A 14,668-nucleotide genomic window follows, 5' to 3' on the forward strand; every position below is an offset into this window, starting at 1 on the left:
TATGATACGAGTTAGTAGACGTTACGAATTTCTCTGTGCTCTTTGCTTTTAACGGCTTTTTTGCCGTAGTGCCATCTGTGAGAAATCTATTAACTTTTTTCATCACTTAGTCCTGACAGTCAGCTCTAGTCACAAAAAAGTAGACTAAGGGAGTCTCCACACTGAGCCGGCTAGCTTTATGTCCATGCAATAAGAAATACACGCGGGTCGCTTCCGCTCGTACCGCCAAACGAAGTGTGGAGACTCCCTTAGTCGAATTAGGTTGTTTTACTATCCACACTGGGCTAGTTTTCCGGCACTATTATTTAGACTATAGAAAAGTGAATTACTTGGTTCTCGTTGCAAAATTCAGGAAGTAGTCGCTCCTTTATTTTGAAGTTACACATATTTATTTTCACGTAGGTAGTATCATAATTTAATAGCCCATATTATAAGTACGTGGGGTGAACTATAAGTTCCGGAATTTATACGAAAAAAATACTATAAAAGGTCAGAAATGAATTTATTGTTTTTCAAAACATTCTCCGTTAGCGTTAATGCACTTTTTCATACGAATGAAACCAATTTTAAAAACATTTATGCCACTCCTCCGTGACAATCTCAGAAACATATTTTTCATACTCTTCGACAGCCTCTTCAGGTGATGAAAATGGTTGACCGCGTAACTGGTTCTAAATTTTTGGAAATAAATAAAAGTCACAAGGTACCAGGTCGGGACTGTACGCGGGATGGATCATAAGGTCAACGTTGTTCACTTTCAAAAATTCATTTGTCTGTCTGGCCGTGTGAGAACTGGCATTATCGTGGTGCAAGATGTTACGGCGTTTACGGAGCTTGTAAATAACTTCCGGCAAACAAATGGTCGTGTACCAATCACTATTCAGAGTACAACGATTCTCCAAAACAACAGTGGCTACTGGCTAAACGAGTCCAGTTTTATTTAAAAAAGAAGTAATCATCCGCTTAGAAGCACTTTGCACGCGCGCCACATTAGTTATTTTCGGTTCATCTCGAAAGACCCATACGCTCGATTACTGCTTTGTTTTGGGATCGTAACTATAAATCCATGCTTCGTCACCTGTTACTATATTCCACACCAAATTTGACGCCCCTTCGTTGAATATGGTAAACATGGCATTGCACCAAGTGACGCGATCTGTTTTTTGAGCCTCAGTCAAATTGTATGGGATCCACCGAGAGCACAGCTTTTTCACACCCAAATGTTTGTGTAGTATTGATTGTATTTGACTCATGCCTATGCCTAAAGATGCCCGAATCTCATGGTATATCACATGCCGGTCTGTTTTGATCATACGGCGCACAGCATCGATGTTTTTGTTGTTCACAGCAGTAGACGGGCGACCATCACGAAATTCACGAAGTAACTGATGTTCACACGACCGCGTTTGAATTCTGCAAATCAGCTATAAATAGTCTTGCATGGTGCTTCATCGCCAAAAGCAGTTTGAAGCTGAGCGAAGCTCCGCGGAGCTGTTAAATTACACGTCATAGAAAATCATACTACGAGTTAAATCCATGGTGATGTAGACAACCAATTTCTAAAATGACGCCACAATGTACAAACAAGTGACAGTTAGATGAAACAAACTGTATTCTACAGCCAAAGAGTTCCATTTTCAAACGTTGTAATTACTTTTTAAATATTGTTTATATAAGTGGCCAGATCCGGGAACTTATAGTGCGCCCTATATATTTAACATATCACGACGTCGTATTTTTTTTAGACGTCAGGGCTTCGAAGAACTCTACTTTTCTCAAACTCTATGTGAACGTGTGTGCGTGTGTGCACGCGCGCTAAACATTACAAAAAGCGGTTGAATTTGTAATGTAAATGAAACACGAGAACCGTTTTAAATTGATTTAATTTGCAACCGCGTCCTCTTTAATTCATATCAAAATGATAAAATATATTCCTCTATAACTTCGTTTTATAAAAAAAAAATAATGACTATACCGTTGGACAAATGTATGTCTCCGATAATATAACAATTTCACCTAAAAATAAAACTATTACTAAGCATTGATACCAAATTCTAAGCCCATAAAATGAGAAGTGTCATCGTCTGTAGGATCAGAGAAACTTGAGCTCCAATGTAATAATTTATTAAAATTATTACCTTTAACAGTGATACGTATGAACAGCACGTAATATAAAACACTACTGAAGTTTAAAATGTGGAAACTTTAGGTGGATTAAAATAACCAGTCGCACTGATCAACAAACAAGATATGTTCATCTACCAGTAAACACTTGTCAACAACTCTAGTAAGAATACAGAACAATAATTGAATTAGAATTTAAGATCAATGCCCACATTTTATAGCCATAGAATAAAGTAACAATTATTTAAGTAGGATATTCTATTCAAGTAATAAGTCTAACGAGGCTTCTATCATAGGTGGACGAATTCACAAACCAGACGCGATTTCGTAGCTTATACTCATTTCGGAACTTTAAGGGCCCGTCTACACGGTCAAGCTTTACCTCAAGTTGACTTCGCGTTTGCTGTCTAATGAAGACACACGTTGCACTGCGGTTTTCTCTTAAACGTCTCTTGTTTACTCACGGCGAAGGTCGACCATGTAGCTGGGCCATAAAGGTACTTGAACTCATCAATTGAAAATGTCACGCGACAGAATCGACACCCCAAACCATGTAATCATATTACAAAATTCCATTTTATTTAACATTTTAACAGATGCATATTTGTTTAAAAATCTAAAATGATTTATTTAACAATAAAACATGCTTACCTATACATTTCAATATGAATAAAACAATAAAATTGATTGCATTGATTTCATTAAATACAAATATATATTTTTTGAATGGCACTTCAATAAAACAAATTTACATAAATCGCTATACAATTTGCAATTTTTAATAAACTAGAAAGTTTATGCACATCAACGTGTAATACAAGACGCCGATATCTCGTAACTATCTAATTATACTGCGAAGGGTTTCTATATGCACTTGGAAATCAAAACTCTCACTAAACGAAAAAGTCAACTTTAGGGAAATGGCTTTTAAAGTTCATGAAAATAAGTTGAAATTTGAAAAAATAAACGAGAATTTTGATTGATCGGGATTAAAACCAAGTCGTCTAAGAAAGCGGGTTAATTTAGTCACGAAAAGCTATTATTACACCGCTGTAAATTTTATATAATAATAATCTCGGTCCGTACATATACCACATTTAAATGCCACGAGTATTGTAGAAAACGCCTAGCAATTTTGTCACGGTAAAGTAAAAATAAAAATTAACCGGTAATTTCTTCTTGAGGTGAAGTGAGACACCAAATAGGCGTTTTGACGTATTTCGACTAGAGATGGTTAACATAATATATAGTTGAAATTATAACGTTAAAATAACAATAGCAATTATAAATTTAAAGAATAAAATCTGATAAATAAAATAAATAAATATTATGTATCATATATATATTTATATACTCATCATCTTTTACCATCGACCTTGAATGTGTATTAGAAAAACTTCATTAACATCAATGTTTAAAATATAAAACGTCGTGCATTCACTGTGCTTCCGAACTATATATTTCTTTAGCCACCTTTGTCTACACTAAATGCACTTGGAAAACAGGCCCCTAAAGTCACGCAAACTACGCATAACATCTCGGGATGTTTGGAAAGTGCATAATTGAAAAAAATAATATTGGGTGAAACAGACAGTGTACCGAAAATTTCAAACACTTACCGCTCGACATTCTATTATCAGTAGAGTTCCTTTTGAAAGAGCTCGGTTAGGGAAGTACTATCACGTAATCTATTTCAGCCGCCAAGCAGAAATGTGAGCATCATAGCGTTTCGGTTTTGAAGGGGTGCTGGTGAAATTACAGGCACTTGGGACATGTCAAGTCATGGCTCAGGGCGACGGGCGCAGTGACAGGGCCCTTCCGATCTTTGTGGTTTAAAATTCTGAGTGGCACTGCAACTGTTACGGACAGGCGTGTCGCCTATCACCAAAAAATCTGAACTATTTACGTAAAGAAATCGTTATTAATGTGGTCACATTCAGCGCCTGCCCTTCATCACTACGACACAAATTAAGACTGAAGTATATTTTGTATGTGACCTTCAATTTCTCAGTTTCCAGTATTTGATTGCTATAGAAAAATAACACGAGTAAAGTACGTGTTTAAATTTCACGGTACACGTTCTGTGCACCCTGTATTGTAAAATATTTACATTTATTTATATAATAGTTTTCGCTCATTTAAAGATCTAGGAATAAATCGATCTCAAGTGTAGAATCTATGTATATTATGATGTTACATAAGGTCGGATTTTTAGAGATCGCAAACTGACGTTAAAGACGTTGCTAGCTTTTGACTTAAAAATAAGCAGCGTCGTCTTAAAGGATCGACTTCATTGATTCACTCAGTAACAAACAAATTATAGATAATAAAAAATAGTGAAAATCTTTAACATTGCTTTTCGACTGATTCTGTTTGTCTTTTGTCATTTTGCTAGTTCTAATAAAAATACGACTTTTTAACAAGAAATAAACAACACTGACTGCATTCTTCGAAACTGACACTTGCTCAACCAAGCCTAGTGGCCGCCGTTAAGGAAATAATAATAACAACAATGTATATGAATGAAATCACTTGAATGTATATACAGGATTACGTACCAATTGCGAGTTGTCAAAATTATCGTCACTCAACACTTAAGCTGGGTCAATACAGATGGTACCATCAAAGATACCGTTTATTATAATCCATTAACAGAGCAGTGCTTAGAGTTGCAAGTAACTCGACTCCGGGAGTCGACATTTACAAAGTCGTTTCAAGTTTGCGCGACTCAAAAACGAGTCCAAGGGGTCTAGTCTCGATCTCCGTCCGAGATAATTACTGCTAAATAAGTAATACTTGATCAAATGAAAAGACGCGTGATGCGAATGAAGCTTCATACCTGATATTTGTCTTTTTATTTTGTTGAATATTACTTATTTGACAGTAATTGTTTCGGACGGATGTCGGGCGGAGATCAAGAGTAGACCCCCTGAGCCGAGTCGAACACGAATCATCGGAGCACGAACTGGTGTTGTAAACTTCCAAAAACCAAAGAAGGGTTCAAGTTACTGAACAACTATAACACCGCTCAGTAAGTAGTTTATTAGACACAATGGACTCGAGCACGATTCTATTCGGAAACTTGATAAGCTCGTAATACTCGAGTCTTGTCTAGAGTCGCGAGTTTTTTACAATACTAGCAGAGCTCCGAGTGACTAATTAGTCGGTATATACAATCACTTTAAGAAATGTTTACTAATATGGGCACTATTGAGATTTTAATGATAGTTCCTTATAGTAATACTTAACAGTACAAAAATATACAAGCGGGCAGCGCGGCGACCACACGCCGTGACTTATTTCATGTTCTAAATTGCACTTAAAGTCCACTTTCGAATATTCCGCAGAGTCGAGCCGTTTTGGGACGGAAGAATTAGTTGCATAAGTAAACGAAATTTAATAGACAAGTAGCAGCGCCTTCGTGCAGATCGCAGCTATGCTACATGCCGCAACTGCGTCTGACAAATGTCAAGCGGCAATTTTCCTCCTTTGTCCACGTCCCAAGTAGAGATTTTAGGTTATAGCCCACAGTGCTGTATGCAGACCGATAAATAAATATGACTCGCTTTAACAATACGTATTTGGTTTGATCCGGAGGTAGTTGCCGTGTAGTTATGTTATAAGAAACGCTGGCTGGCAGTCGCAGTCGTCGTCGGCTTTCAACTGGAATATAGACGGTTCACATTAAAGCTATTATGGTAAAATATGCAAAACCGACGATCTGACCTATCGATTAAAAACTGTTTATTCTTTTTATAATTAATTGTAATTTAACACAATTTAATAATGTATCAACATAGTATTTTTATTTTATTTTATTTTACTCAATGAAAGTTTCAACAGCATTCTTAAATTTATTTGACAAATGTGTTTAAGCAGTACAAAATAATGTATTTAATAAAATATTAAAGTAATAGTATTAAAGCAATAAATTATATAACGTGTCTGCTTAAAATTATTTGTATTTATATGCCTAATAAAAAGAACCAAGGCCAGGGAAAGGTTGCGTATCCCAGAAAAATTGCCAATAATATAAACAACCTTTCCGCTGGAAACAGTTTTTTGACGTTAATCTCATGAAATAGAGCGTTTTAAATAAAAACTATGATGTGATAATATTCTGTTTGTGCATGCACACAATTTAAGAACAATATAAAACATTTTGAATTAATTTTTACATCTTTTCACTTTTCCACTATTCTTATTTTTTTTTGTAATGGCACCACTTTTGTTGCATTTTGGGACTTGGATTTCATCTCAGAGAATAAATTGGGTATATTTTTTGTTTTATAAAACAAATCTACGTTTCGAGCTCTTTACACTTTTTTTATGATCACGGCTAACGGATATGGTCATTAACCAGTTATGTTTAATATTAACGTGAATGATCCTGTTCTGAGCATTAGAGCCATCGTTTTGGGCGCCAAAAGCAACTAGTCAGTTTTACTGTTGTTATTACAAGTAGTAGTTTTTAACGCGTATTTAGAGTTGCACAATTCATGTAAATAAATAACATCACAATGTCATTGTGCATGTGCCGTGTACGACACGGTCAGTTTGTTCACTTCTAAGTGTGCTGTTGAAACGATTAACGGTTTTGGAGTGCCCACCATGAGGAAGTGGTGCAAGCCGAGCTGCTCGGCCCTCGGGCGCTGGTCGGGCTCGTGCGTGAGGCACGAGAGGCAGAAGTCCTGGCCCTCCGAGGACAGCGACTCGGGAATCTGCGGCCGCCCGCCCATGCCCACCACGAACATGATCTGGTAATTGCTGTCGTACTCCGAGAACGGCCGCTGAAAAATGTCACACCGGAAATTGTTATGGATGTTTCTTTCCTTAATTTTTTATGAAAGATTGATACGCGCTTAGCCGAATTCGTGCGAATGGGTGGTATATCATAAAATGATGGAGCGTTCTAAATTTTCTATCGACCGGAGGTGGAGCGGCGACTAAATTGTGAAATTTCCGCGTACACTCTCCTGAATGTATTTATTATGCAAATTACTACAAAGTACCATTGCAAAATTAAAATTAAAATTAGTTCGGCATGGTACTGTTACGGAGGTTCAGGAATAGCTTTAAAAAAAAAGAACAAACTTACTCCAAAAACACCCTTTAATTAAATACGATAGACAATAAGGAAAATTATAATGAGAAACAATGTGTCGCGACGGCGTTCAAATCCAATCTGCCTGCTCATGGAGGCTTTTGGTCGGTTAGTTTCCTATCGCATTTGAAAAGGTTTCTGAAATTCGAACTTGACGATCGACTGTGATGCACCTAACTTTTACTTTCGATGAAAAAAAAAAACATAATGACACGTTCAACTACGTTTGTTGTATATTACTTTTGTAATATAAATCCGTTGGTATGTTTTAATCTTATTACTGTTGACATTAAATTGACAACGACAACTAATTTTGTTCATTAAAATAAGAATGGTTTGTTATAGTTCGACTGTTTTTCTTTCATCTACCATTATCCTCGCTATAGTGAAGTGATAACCTAACCTCCGGTTAAAAAAGCCGATCGCAAAAGTCATTCGTCCCCTAGTTTGCCACCCTTAGAGGTGGAATATTTCCTTCAAATTTAAATGGGACCACTTCCGAGGTACCCTCTTTCCAATAAAAAAGAATCATCAAAATCGGTTCACAAATGGCGGAGTTATCGCGTAACATACATACAAAAAAAAAGAAAAAAAACATACAGACGAATTGAGAACCACCTCCCTTTTTTGAAGTCGGTTAAAAAGTTGTTGTTTTGAGTGTCGTGGCTTGAAAACCTCGCTACGCGCAAGATTCAATACAAGCACTCGCGTCAATCAACAACTTTGCAGTCTTGCATAACAAATAACTATTGTTACCTTTCCTGATGCCATTTCCGCGACGACGCAGCCCAGCGACCAGATGTCGGCTGCGCGCCCGTGGCCCGACGACTTCATGAACACTTCGGGCGCCATGTATGCTGCAATTACAAAACATTTTTATTCAGCAACATCTTTACAAAAGTAAATTTATAACTCCTGTCTTTTAATCTTACTTGTAGACATTGTGTTATAAGCATAGGTCGGAAAAAGGTGTTCCACATACATAGATACATGTACAAATATGCTACAAGGAGTGATATAGAGTTCTTAAAACCACCAAAGAAGGATGGCGAAAGCTAACCCAATAATAATTAAAATCAACGGAGAGCCGTTCATGGACTTTGCTAGTATGATTTTACGTTTTAGTTTATGTCTAGTTATCAATGTTTTTATTTTTAGAAGTCGGGAATAAAGACATTGTTGACACAAAGAATAAAGACATTGAAACAATATATTTTAGAATAAATGCGAGAACGCAACGCAATTGATTCAGTCCGACCATAGAGTAGGTGCAACTTCAGGTTCTTTTACGTACATTTCATTCTAAGCATGATTGAATGTTTACTTACCTAAAGTATTGGTTATTTTATAGTACACACATAAAACATTAAAGCTGTGAAATACCTAATCAAATAATCAATTAAACAGTAATGAAATAAAAAATAAAAGACACAAAAGTAATTAATTAAAATTTGGTGGTTTCAAAAAACGCTATATCACTCCTTGTAGCTACATTTATACAAGTATCTATGTACCTGGAACACCTTTTTCCGACCTGAGGAACTATTCCTATCTATATCATATACAAGTCAAGAGTAAAACCTACCCTGCGTCCCAACACAGCCTTGCAGTTCTCCGGCGGCGGTGGTGTTGGCCCTTATTTTCACCGCGCAGCCGAAGTCACCTAGCTTGAGGCAGTGGCCTTCGTTTGTTAAGAATATGTTGCCACCTAGAAAAAAATAAGACGGTACCTAAAGCATTAAACACAAGATATGCCAAAGTGAAGTTTATTTTTGACAATTTAGCCTTTTTAAAATAAAATATAAAATGGACAGACGCTTGGTCACAATCTCACCTACATTACACTTATATCCCTATTGACTCTAGTCTTGGACAGACTTAAATTCTACCTTTCGGGAAATACAGCCGGTAGAATATTCCAATCGTTTGCCATATGCATTTAGTAGAGGCGAAGCTGCAAAGCTTTGAACACCGTCGTAAAGTTGTCTGCTTATCGATATTCTACAAGTATAACACGGAGTGTGCGATGGAATTGCAGAATTCAATTCCGCCTTCACCTTTTCATCATCGGGTGACGTAGGCTGGGATTCTACTCCTATGTTGTAGATATTCTAAAGGTCCGCGTGAAGCGTTACGCTATCACATTCATATGGCGAACGGCTATGGAGTTGAATTCCCTGCCTGCAGGATTATTCCCCGAACGCTGGAAGGCATTCTCTATCCGTTAATCTTCATTATATAAGATGGTATCTTTAGATACTTCCTGCTTTTGATTAAATTTTCATGTCCACTTACATTAAGCCTATATAAGCTTAACCCAACGTTTAAATTTATAAGATATTCTGAACATAATGTATTAAGAGCGTCTTTTGAATTGCAAGTATTGGTTTAAGACGTACTTAAGTTTAGTGGACATTATAGTTATATTGTATGTTACGTTATGCTTTTCTAATAATAATTTCACTTTAAATGAATGGTGAGAAGGAGGTCAATAATTCTGTCCAAAAAATGCATCCGGAAGGATGAAGCGTTCAATGCGTACGATGGTAAGTCGGTGACATAAGAATGGAACGTTCGGGAATTTCTAAACGTCGATGACGAGGTATTTTACGCAACTAGTGAAACTAGGTGACCATGACTTGCAAACGTTGTAAGGAAAGCGGAATTTCGGCGGAATGCAATAACTCTTGTCTAAGTTCTAACTTCAACATTGTTCAAGCAGGTTGGTATTGACCATTTTAACATTAGTGTTGCGAATATGTCGTTACGTATATAGTATAGTTACTAGTTATATAGTTATAATTTAATGCTCTTTAATCAACTTCGATGAGGATCTATAATTGGTTCTCCATTATTATTTCAGTATTTTTTTATAGTCTGTTTTTTTTTAAAACGGAGTTAAATGACATTTGCAGGGTTGCCAGTTTTCATAAAATTTTAAATAGTTATGTACTTGTTGTCCAGTTTTGTCGATGGGTTGTGAAAGACGGTAAAATTTTGTCAAGGACGTCTCAATTGTAATTTTTACACCATTCTAATGATTACTAATTGCATTATTGCCTTCATTATTTTTATTTTAACAACCGGCCTATTAGTATCGACAAATTTTTATTAAAATATATTTTATTAAGAACTGGCGGCTTCTATAAGAGATTAAGATGAAAAACTGAAAATGTCTTCTCTTTGTAATGTTAATATACATATGTAGTTCTAGTAGCTGTAATTGACAATGCACATGGCTCAACTGTTGGACGACTAATTGACCGATGATGATTCAAATGAAACAAGTTGGGCTATTTATTGCATAAACGTGACTAACATTCAGATAGTTTTATCGACTGCAATCTAACTTTCAAGCGGGCAACACTTTTGCTCAATGAACTGTCATTGTACAAAGTCTTCAAAAACGACGGACAATTTTTTTTTTATATAACGTCAAGTGACGGGACAAACAAGTCTAGTCAAGCGCCTGATGGTAAGCTACACGCCTGTCGATACGTTACAGTGCCACTCAGAGCTTTAAATTTACCCTGAGACAAAAGCTGACAACTCCCAAGAGCCTGTAATTTCACCAGCACCCCTTCTCTTGAAAACCGGAATGCAGTAATACTGACATTACTGCTGGGCGGCAGAAACTGGTGAGAAACTTTTTCCCAAGGAAATTTTACTGCTACTTGAAAATAAAGGGACTGACTCTTGATGTCGCGGTGCGCGATGTTGCGCGCGTGCAGCTCGCCCACGGCGCTGAGCAGCTGCTTGGAGTAGCGCCGCACCGTGGGCTCGGCCAGCGCGCCCGAGTTCACCACCAGCGCCTCCAGCGAGCCCTCCACGCACAGCTCCATGAACAGCAGCATCTCCTCGCGGTGCAGCTCGCAGCCGTAGTAGCGCACCAGGTGCGGGTGGATGACGCCCTCCAGCACGCGCAGCTCGTTGGCGGCCTTCTGCAGCGCGCGCCGGTCGCCGGCCGCGATGCTGATCTCCTTCATCGCCAGCAGCTGCCCGCTCTCGGTGTTCACGACCGTGTACACCTGCGGGAACGGGTCGACGCGACTGCTGGTACTCGCCTTCCACTCCAGCATACTCCGGTCTGCTGTAGCCATTGCTATCTCGGTTAACAGGCAACATGTCAAATTGTCAAATTTCTTCTCGCAGAATAACTGATTTACGCTCTCGGGAGCAAATGCCCCAGGTTCGAAAACAACGGTTGGGACATTTCGAGTATTGGACAGAGAAGCGTTAAAACGCTCGTATCTCACGTTGTGTATACACAAAAAAGTACTATTATGTTTGTATAATGAATAGACATTGTTGTGCAAAAGTAATATTTGTAAATAAACAAAGTTGACACGAGGAAGACTAAATTCCATGGCCCATTCACGCCCAAATACCTTGCCGAACGTGCCCGCGCCGATCTTCAGCCCTCGCTGCCACTTGAACTTGAGCTGCCTCAGCTTGGGCTCGTAGCTGGCGACGACGGACTCGAGTACTCGGCCCACCGTCTTCAGCTCGCGCAGTTTAATGTCGCGTTGCTCATCCAAGCTTTTTATCGCTTCTAAGATGCGGGTGTTGTGACCTAGGGCGAGTCACAAGTCAATGATTGTTATTATCATATTAGCCGAAAGACGTTCTCTGTTGAACATAAGTCTCTCCCAAAGATTTTCAGATTAAGCTGTCGCGACGAGCATCCTTCACCTTTACCTTTCATCTAGTAGTATCTATTCGGCGTATGGTATCTTTCTGCCCCAACGGCCGTCAAAGTCAAAGTCAAAGTCAAAGATTATTTATTCCATAGGTAAAATAAATTTACACTTGGAAACGTCACATTTAAGCTACTGCTCGTTCACTACGCTGACCTCCCTGAGAAGAACGAGCAAGAAACTCTCGGGATTGCTCTTTTCAAATAAACTTAAATGCTATGGAATACACTTTGAATCAAATTTGTGTGGATTCTGGAGCCATGTCGTCTTTCCATACATCTTTATCTAACACGTAGTCTTGAATTTTGTAATATGATTTTTCGATCAAAATATTTTTAATGTAGTTTTTAAACTTAGGAAATGATAAACTTAATATATGCTCCGGAATCTTATTGTAAAAACGTATACAGTTCCCTATAAAAGAGTTGTTTATCTTGGTTAAACGAAATCGTGGTATCATGAGTTTGGATTTAGCTCTAAGGTTAATGTTATGGATATCTTCTTTCTTATTGAAATTATGTATATTTTTACGGGCATATAAAATAGTTGAGTAAATGTACTGTGATGCCACAGTCATGATACCAGTCTCCTTAAACTTTTCTCTGAGAGAAACCCGAGAGCCTAGACGGTACACAGAACGAATCGCTTGTTCTTGCATTACAAATATGGTTTGAATATCTGCCGCTTTACCCCACATGAGAATCCCGCAGGACATTATACTAGTTACATTATACGTAGGTCAGTTTTACGAGCTATGTGCCCTGTCCACTGCCACTTTAATTCAATTCAGGTCAATGACATCTTTTTTGCAACAAGTCATTTAGTTTCTTTTTCATCTTTAAAATAGTCTGGTTAATCAAATTATTTGATTTTTGTGACAGATTGGACTGCTGGAACTGCCTCCGCGGTCGAACGGTTACCATTGCCACGCGGAGGTCCCAAGTTCGATTCCCGGGTCGGCAGAAGTGTTCGTATGGTCTACGGTAATTTTTCTCGTTAGTTTGGGTGTAACTTGTGGTTGTCTATGCGTGTGTCCATGGCACCCGCGACACGGGGCTTCCCTAGCGCGGGGCTACGTTGAGTTGTTATTGTTTCCAATGAGCTCTAGCGCTACGAAGTCCAACTCGGGTCCAACAATAACTAAACACCGAAAAAGCATCGAGGCGCGGGTCGGCTCACCGGTCGGCTCCAGCCCCTCGAAGCTCAGCAGCGGGTCGGGCTCGCAGGGCGGCGTGGGCGGCGACGGCACGGCGCTGCGCGCGCGCAGCGGGCTGGGCGCGCGCGCGTCGCCCTTCGCGTGCAGCGGCTTGGGCCGCGCGCGCGCGCGCAGCGGCGGCACGGGCGAGTTGGGCGCGTTGTCCGCAGCGCGCGCCGTCGCCGGCCGGCTGCCGATCACGTGCGAGATGCAGCTGTCCATCTCCTTCTTCAGCTCCTGCGGCCGAGGGCGAAAGCCTCGTAGACTCTGCGGCGATGCCGGTCGGTCCGGCGGGCCGCGGCACCTACCTCGAATTCCGCGTCCGTGAGGTGCTTGGTGTTGCAGGGGTCGCACGCCAGCATTAGGAATTCCAAGCCTTGGCTGGCCCACCTGAAAGACAGACCGTTTTCGAATCACCCGTCCCTGTCGCACGTACGAAACGTATTATAACCAGAGGGTTAGCTAGCAGAGGCTAAGCATGAGTCTTTAAAAAAAACAAGAGATTTAGCGCGCTGATTCGTTGTGGATCGGGAATTGTTGTTGAACATGTTTGCCAAAGATTGTGAACCTTTTTAGATGTACAGGTTTCATCATGTTTTCCATCACCATTGTCCAGAGTTATTCCCATTAAACGTTCACAAATGTACGCAAAAAAGTCGTACGTACAAACCGCTACGACAAACCGAACCATAGTTTGCTAAGTAGAAACAACGCACCTGGGCCTCAGTCCCCGCCCCTTGTCGCAGCGCTCGACCACGAACTGCATCCAGCACCTGGCGAACTCCACCACAGCCCTGGCCGCGGCGACGGCCCACTGCTTCTCCTCCTCGCTTATCCTATTCTCCAAGAGCGGTCGGCTCGGGACCTCCTCGGGCGGCTTTTCGCCGGACAACAGGAGCTCTATGCTCGTTTGAGTCTAAAACGAGTATACCGACTTATTACTGTGGTATTCTTCAACTGCTTCTTCATATGTTTAACCATCGAGTATATAACAAGAAATAGAGAAGAAATAAGGGCCATCCATCCCTGGCAATTCATCAGGCAATGGGCCTCATATCACTTTTAAATATCAACTCTCGTTTGCGCTGAAATCACAAATTAGGAAGCTGAAATAGCACAGCGCCAACAACTGACCTGTGTGTACGTCTCCGTATATTCCAAAACTATTCTGTATTTATTGTAATAAAGATAATATCTCTAACAATGAGGTGCTGTTCCATTCGGCGATGTGGGAAAAACATCTAATTACAAAACAAGCGGAATCACATTTCATCGGTAATTCAATATGTAATTTTCCAATTTTCGTCCATTAAGCTAAGCTCAAGCTAAACAATTGACATCCGTCAATTGTTTCGAATTCGGGCTGGCCAATCGGAGCGCAGTTTGATTTGGCAGAATAGTTTTCAAACAAGTTAAATGACATTTCGTCTCTATTTCTGGTTATACTCGATGTGTTTAACTTTTATAATTATAAAATAATTCAATGCCACTAGTTTGTTACACATATGGTGTTCGCACCTATTTCAAATTGTTACAAATTCAAATTCA

General features: G+C 39.5%; 1 protein-coding gene across 1 annotated transcript in view; it reads right to left on the reverse strand.

The window, feature by feature from the left end:
* Positions 1 to 2,805: 2,805 nt before the first annotated feature.
* The window catches only part of LOC113237930 (mitogen-activated protein kinase kinase kinase 4), a 69,022-nt gene continuing 57,159 nt past the window's right edge, over positions 2,806 to 14,668 (reverse strand). The window contains exons 8-16 of the mRNA XM_026474648.1: positions 13,837 to 14,036; positions 13,429 to 13,510; positions 13,105 to 13,357; positions 11,617 to 11,801; positions 10,923 to 11,256; positions 8,814 to 8,936; positions 7,985 to 8,085; positions 6,735 to 6,914; positions 2,806 to 5,787 (exon numbers count right to left, since the gene is read on the reverse strand). Coding sequence (XP_026330433.1) covers positions 5,737 to 5,787; positions 6,735 to 6,914; positions 7,985 to 8,085; positions 8,814 to 8,936; positions 10,923 to 11,256; positions 11,617 to 11,801; positions 13,105 to 13,357; positions 13,429 to 13,510; positions 13,837 to 14,036 — 1,509 coding nt within the window. The 3' untranslated portion in view covers positions 2,806 to 5,736. The remainder of the gene's footprint in view (positions 5,788 to 6,734; positions 6,915 to 7,984; positions 8,086 to 8,813; positions 8,937 to 10,922; positions 11,257 to 11,616; positions 11,802 to 13,104; positions 13,358 to 13,428; positions 13,511 to 13,836; positions 14,037 to 14,668) is intronic.

Source organism: Hyposmocoma kahamanoa, unplaced genomic scaffold (assembly GCF_003589595.1).
Source record: "Hyposmocoma kahamanoa isolate Upper Pololo Valley unplaced genomic scaffold, ASM358959v1 94, whole genome shotgun sequence".
Taxonomy (NCBI): Eukaryota; Metazoa; Arthropoda; class Insecta; order Lepidoptera; family Cosmopterigidae; genus Hyposmocoma; species Hyposmocoma kahamanoa.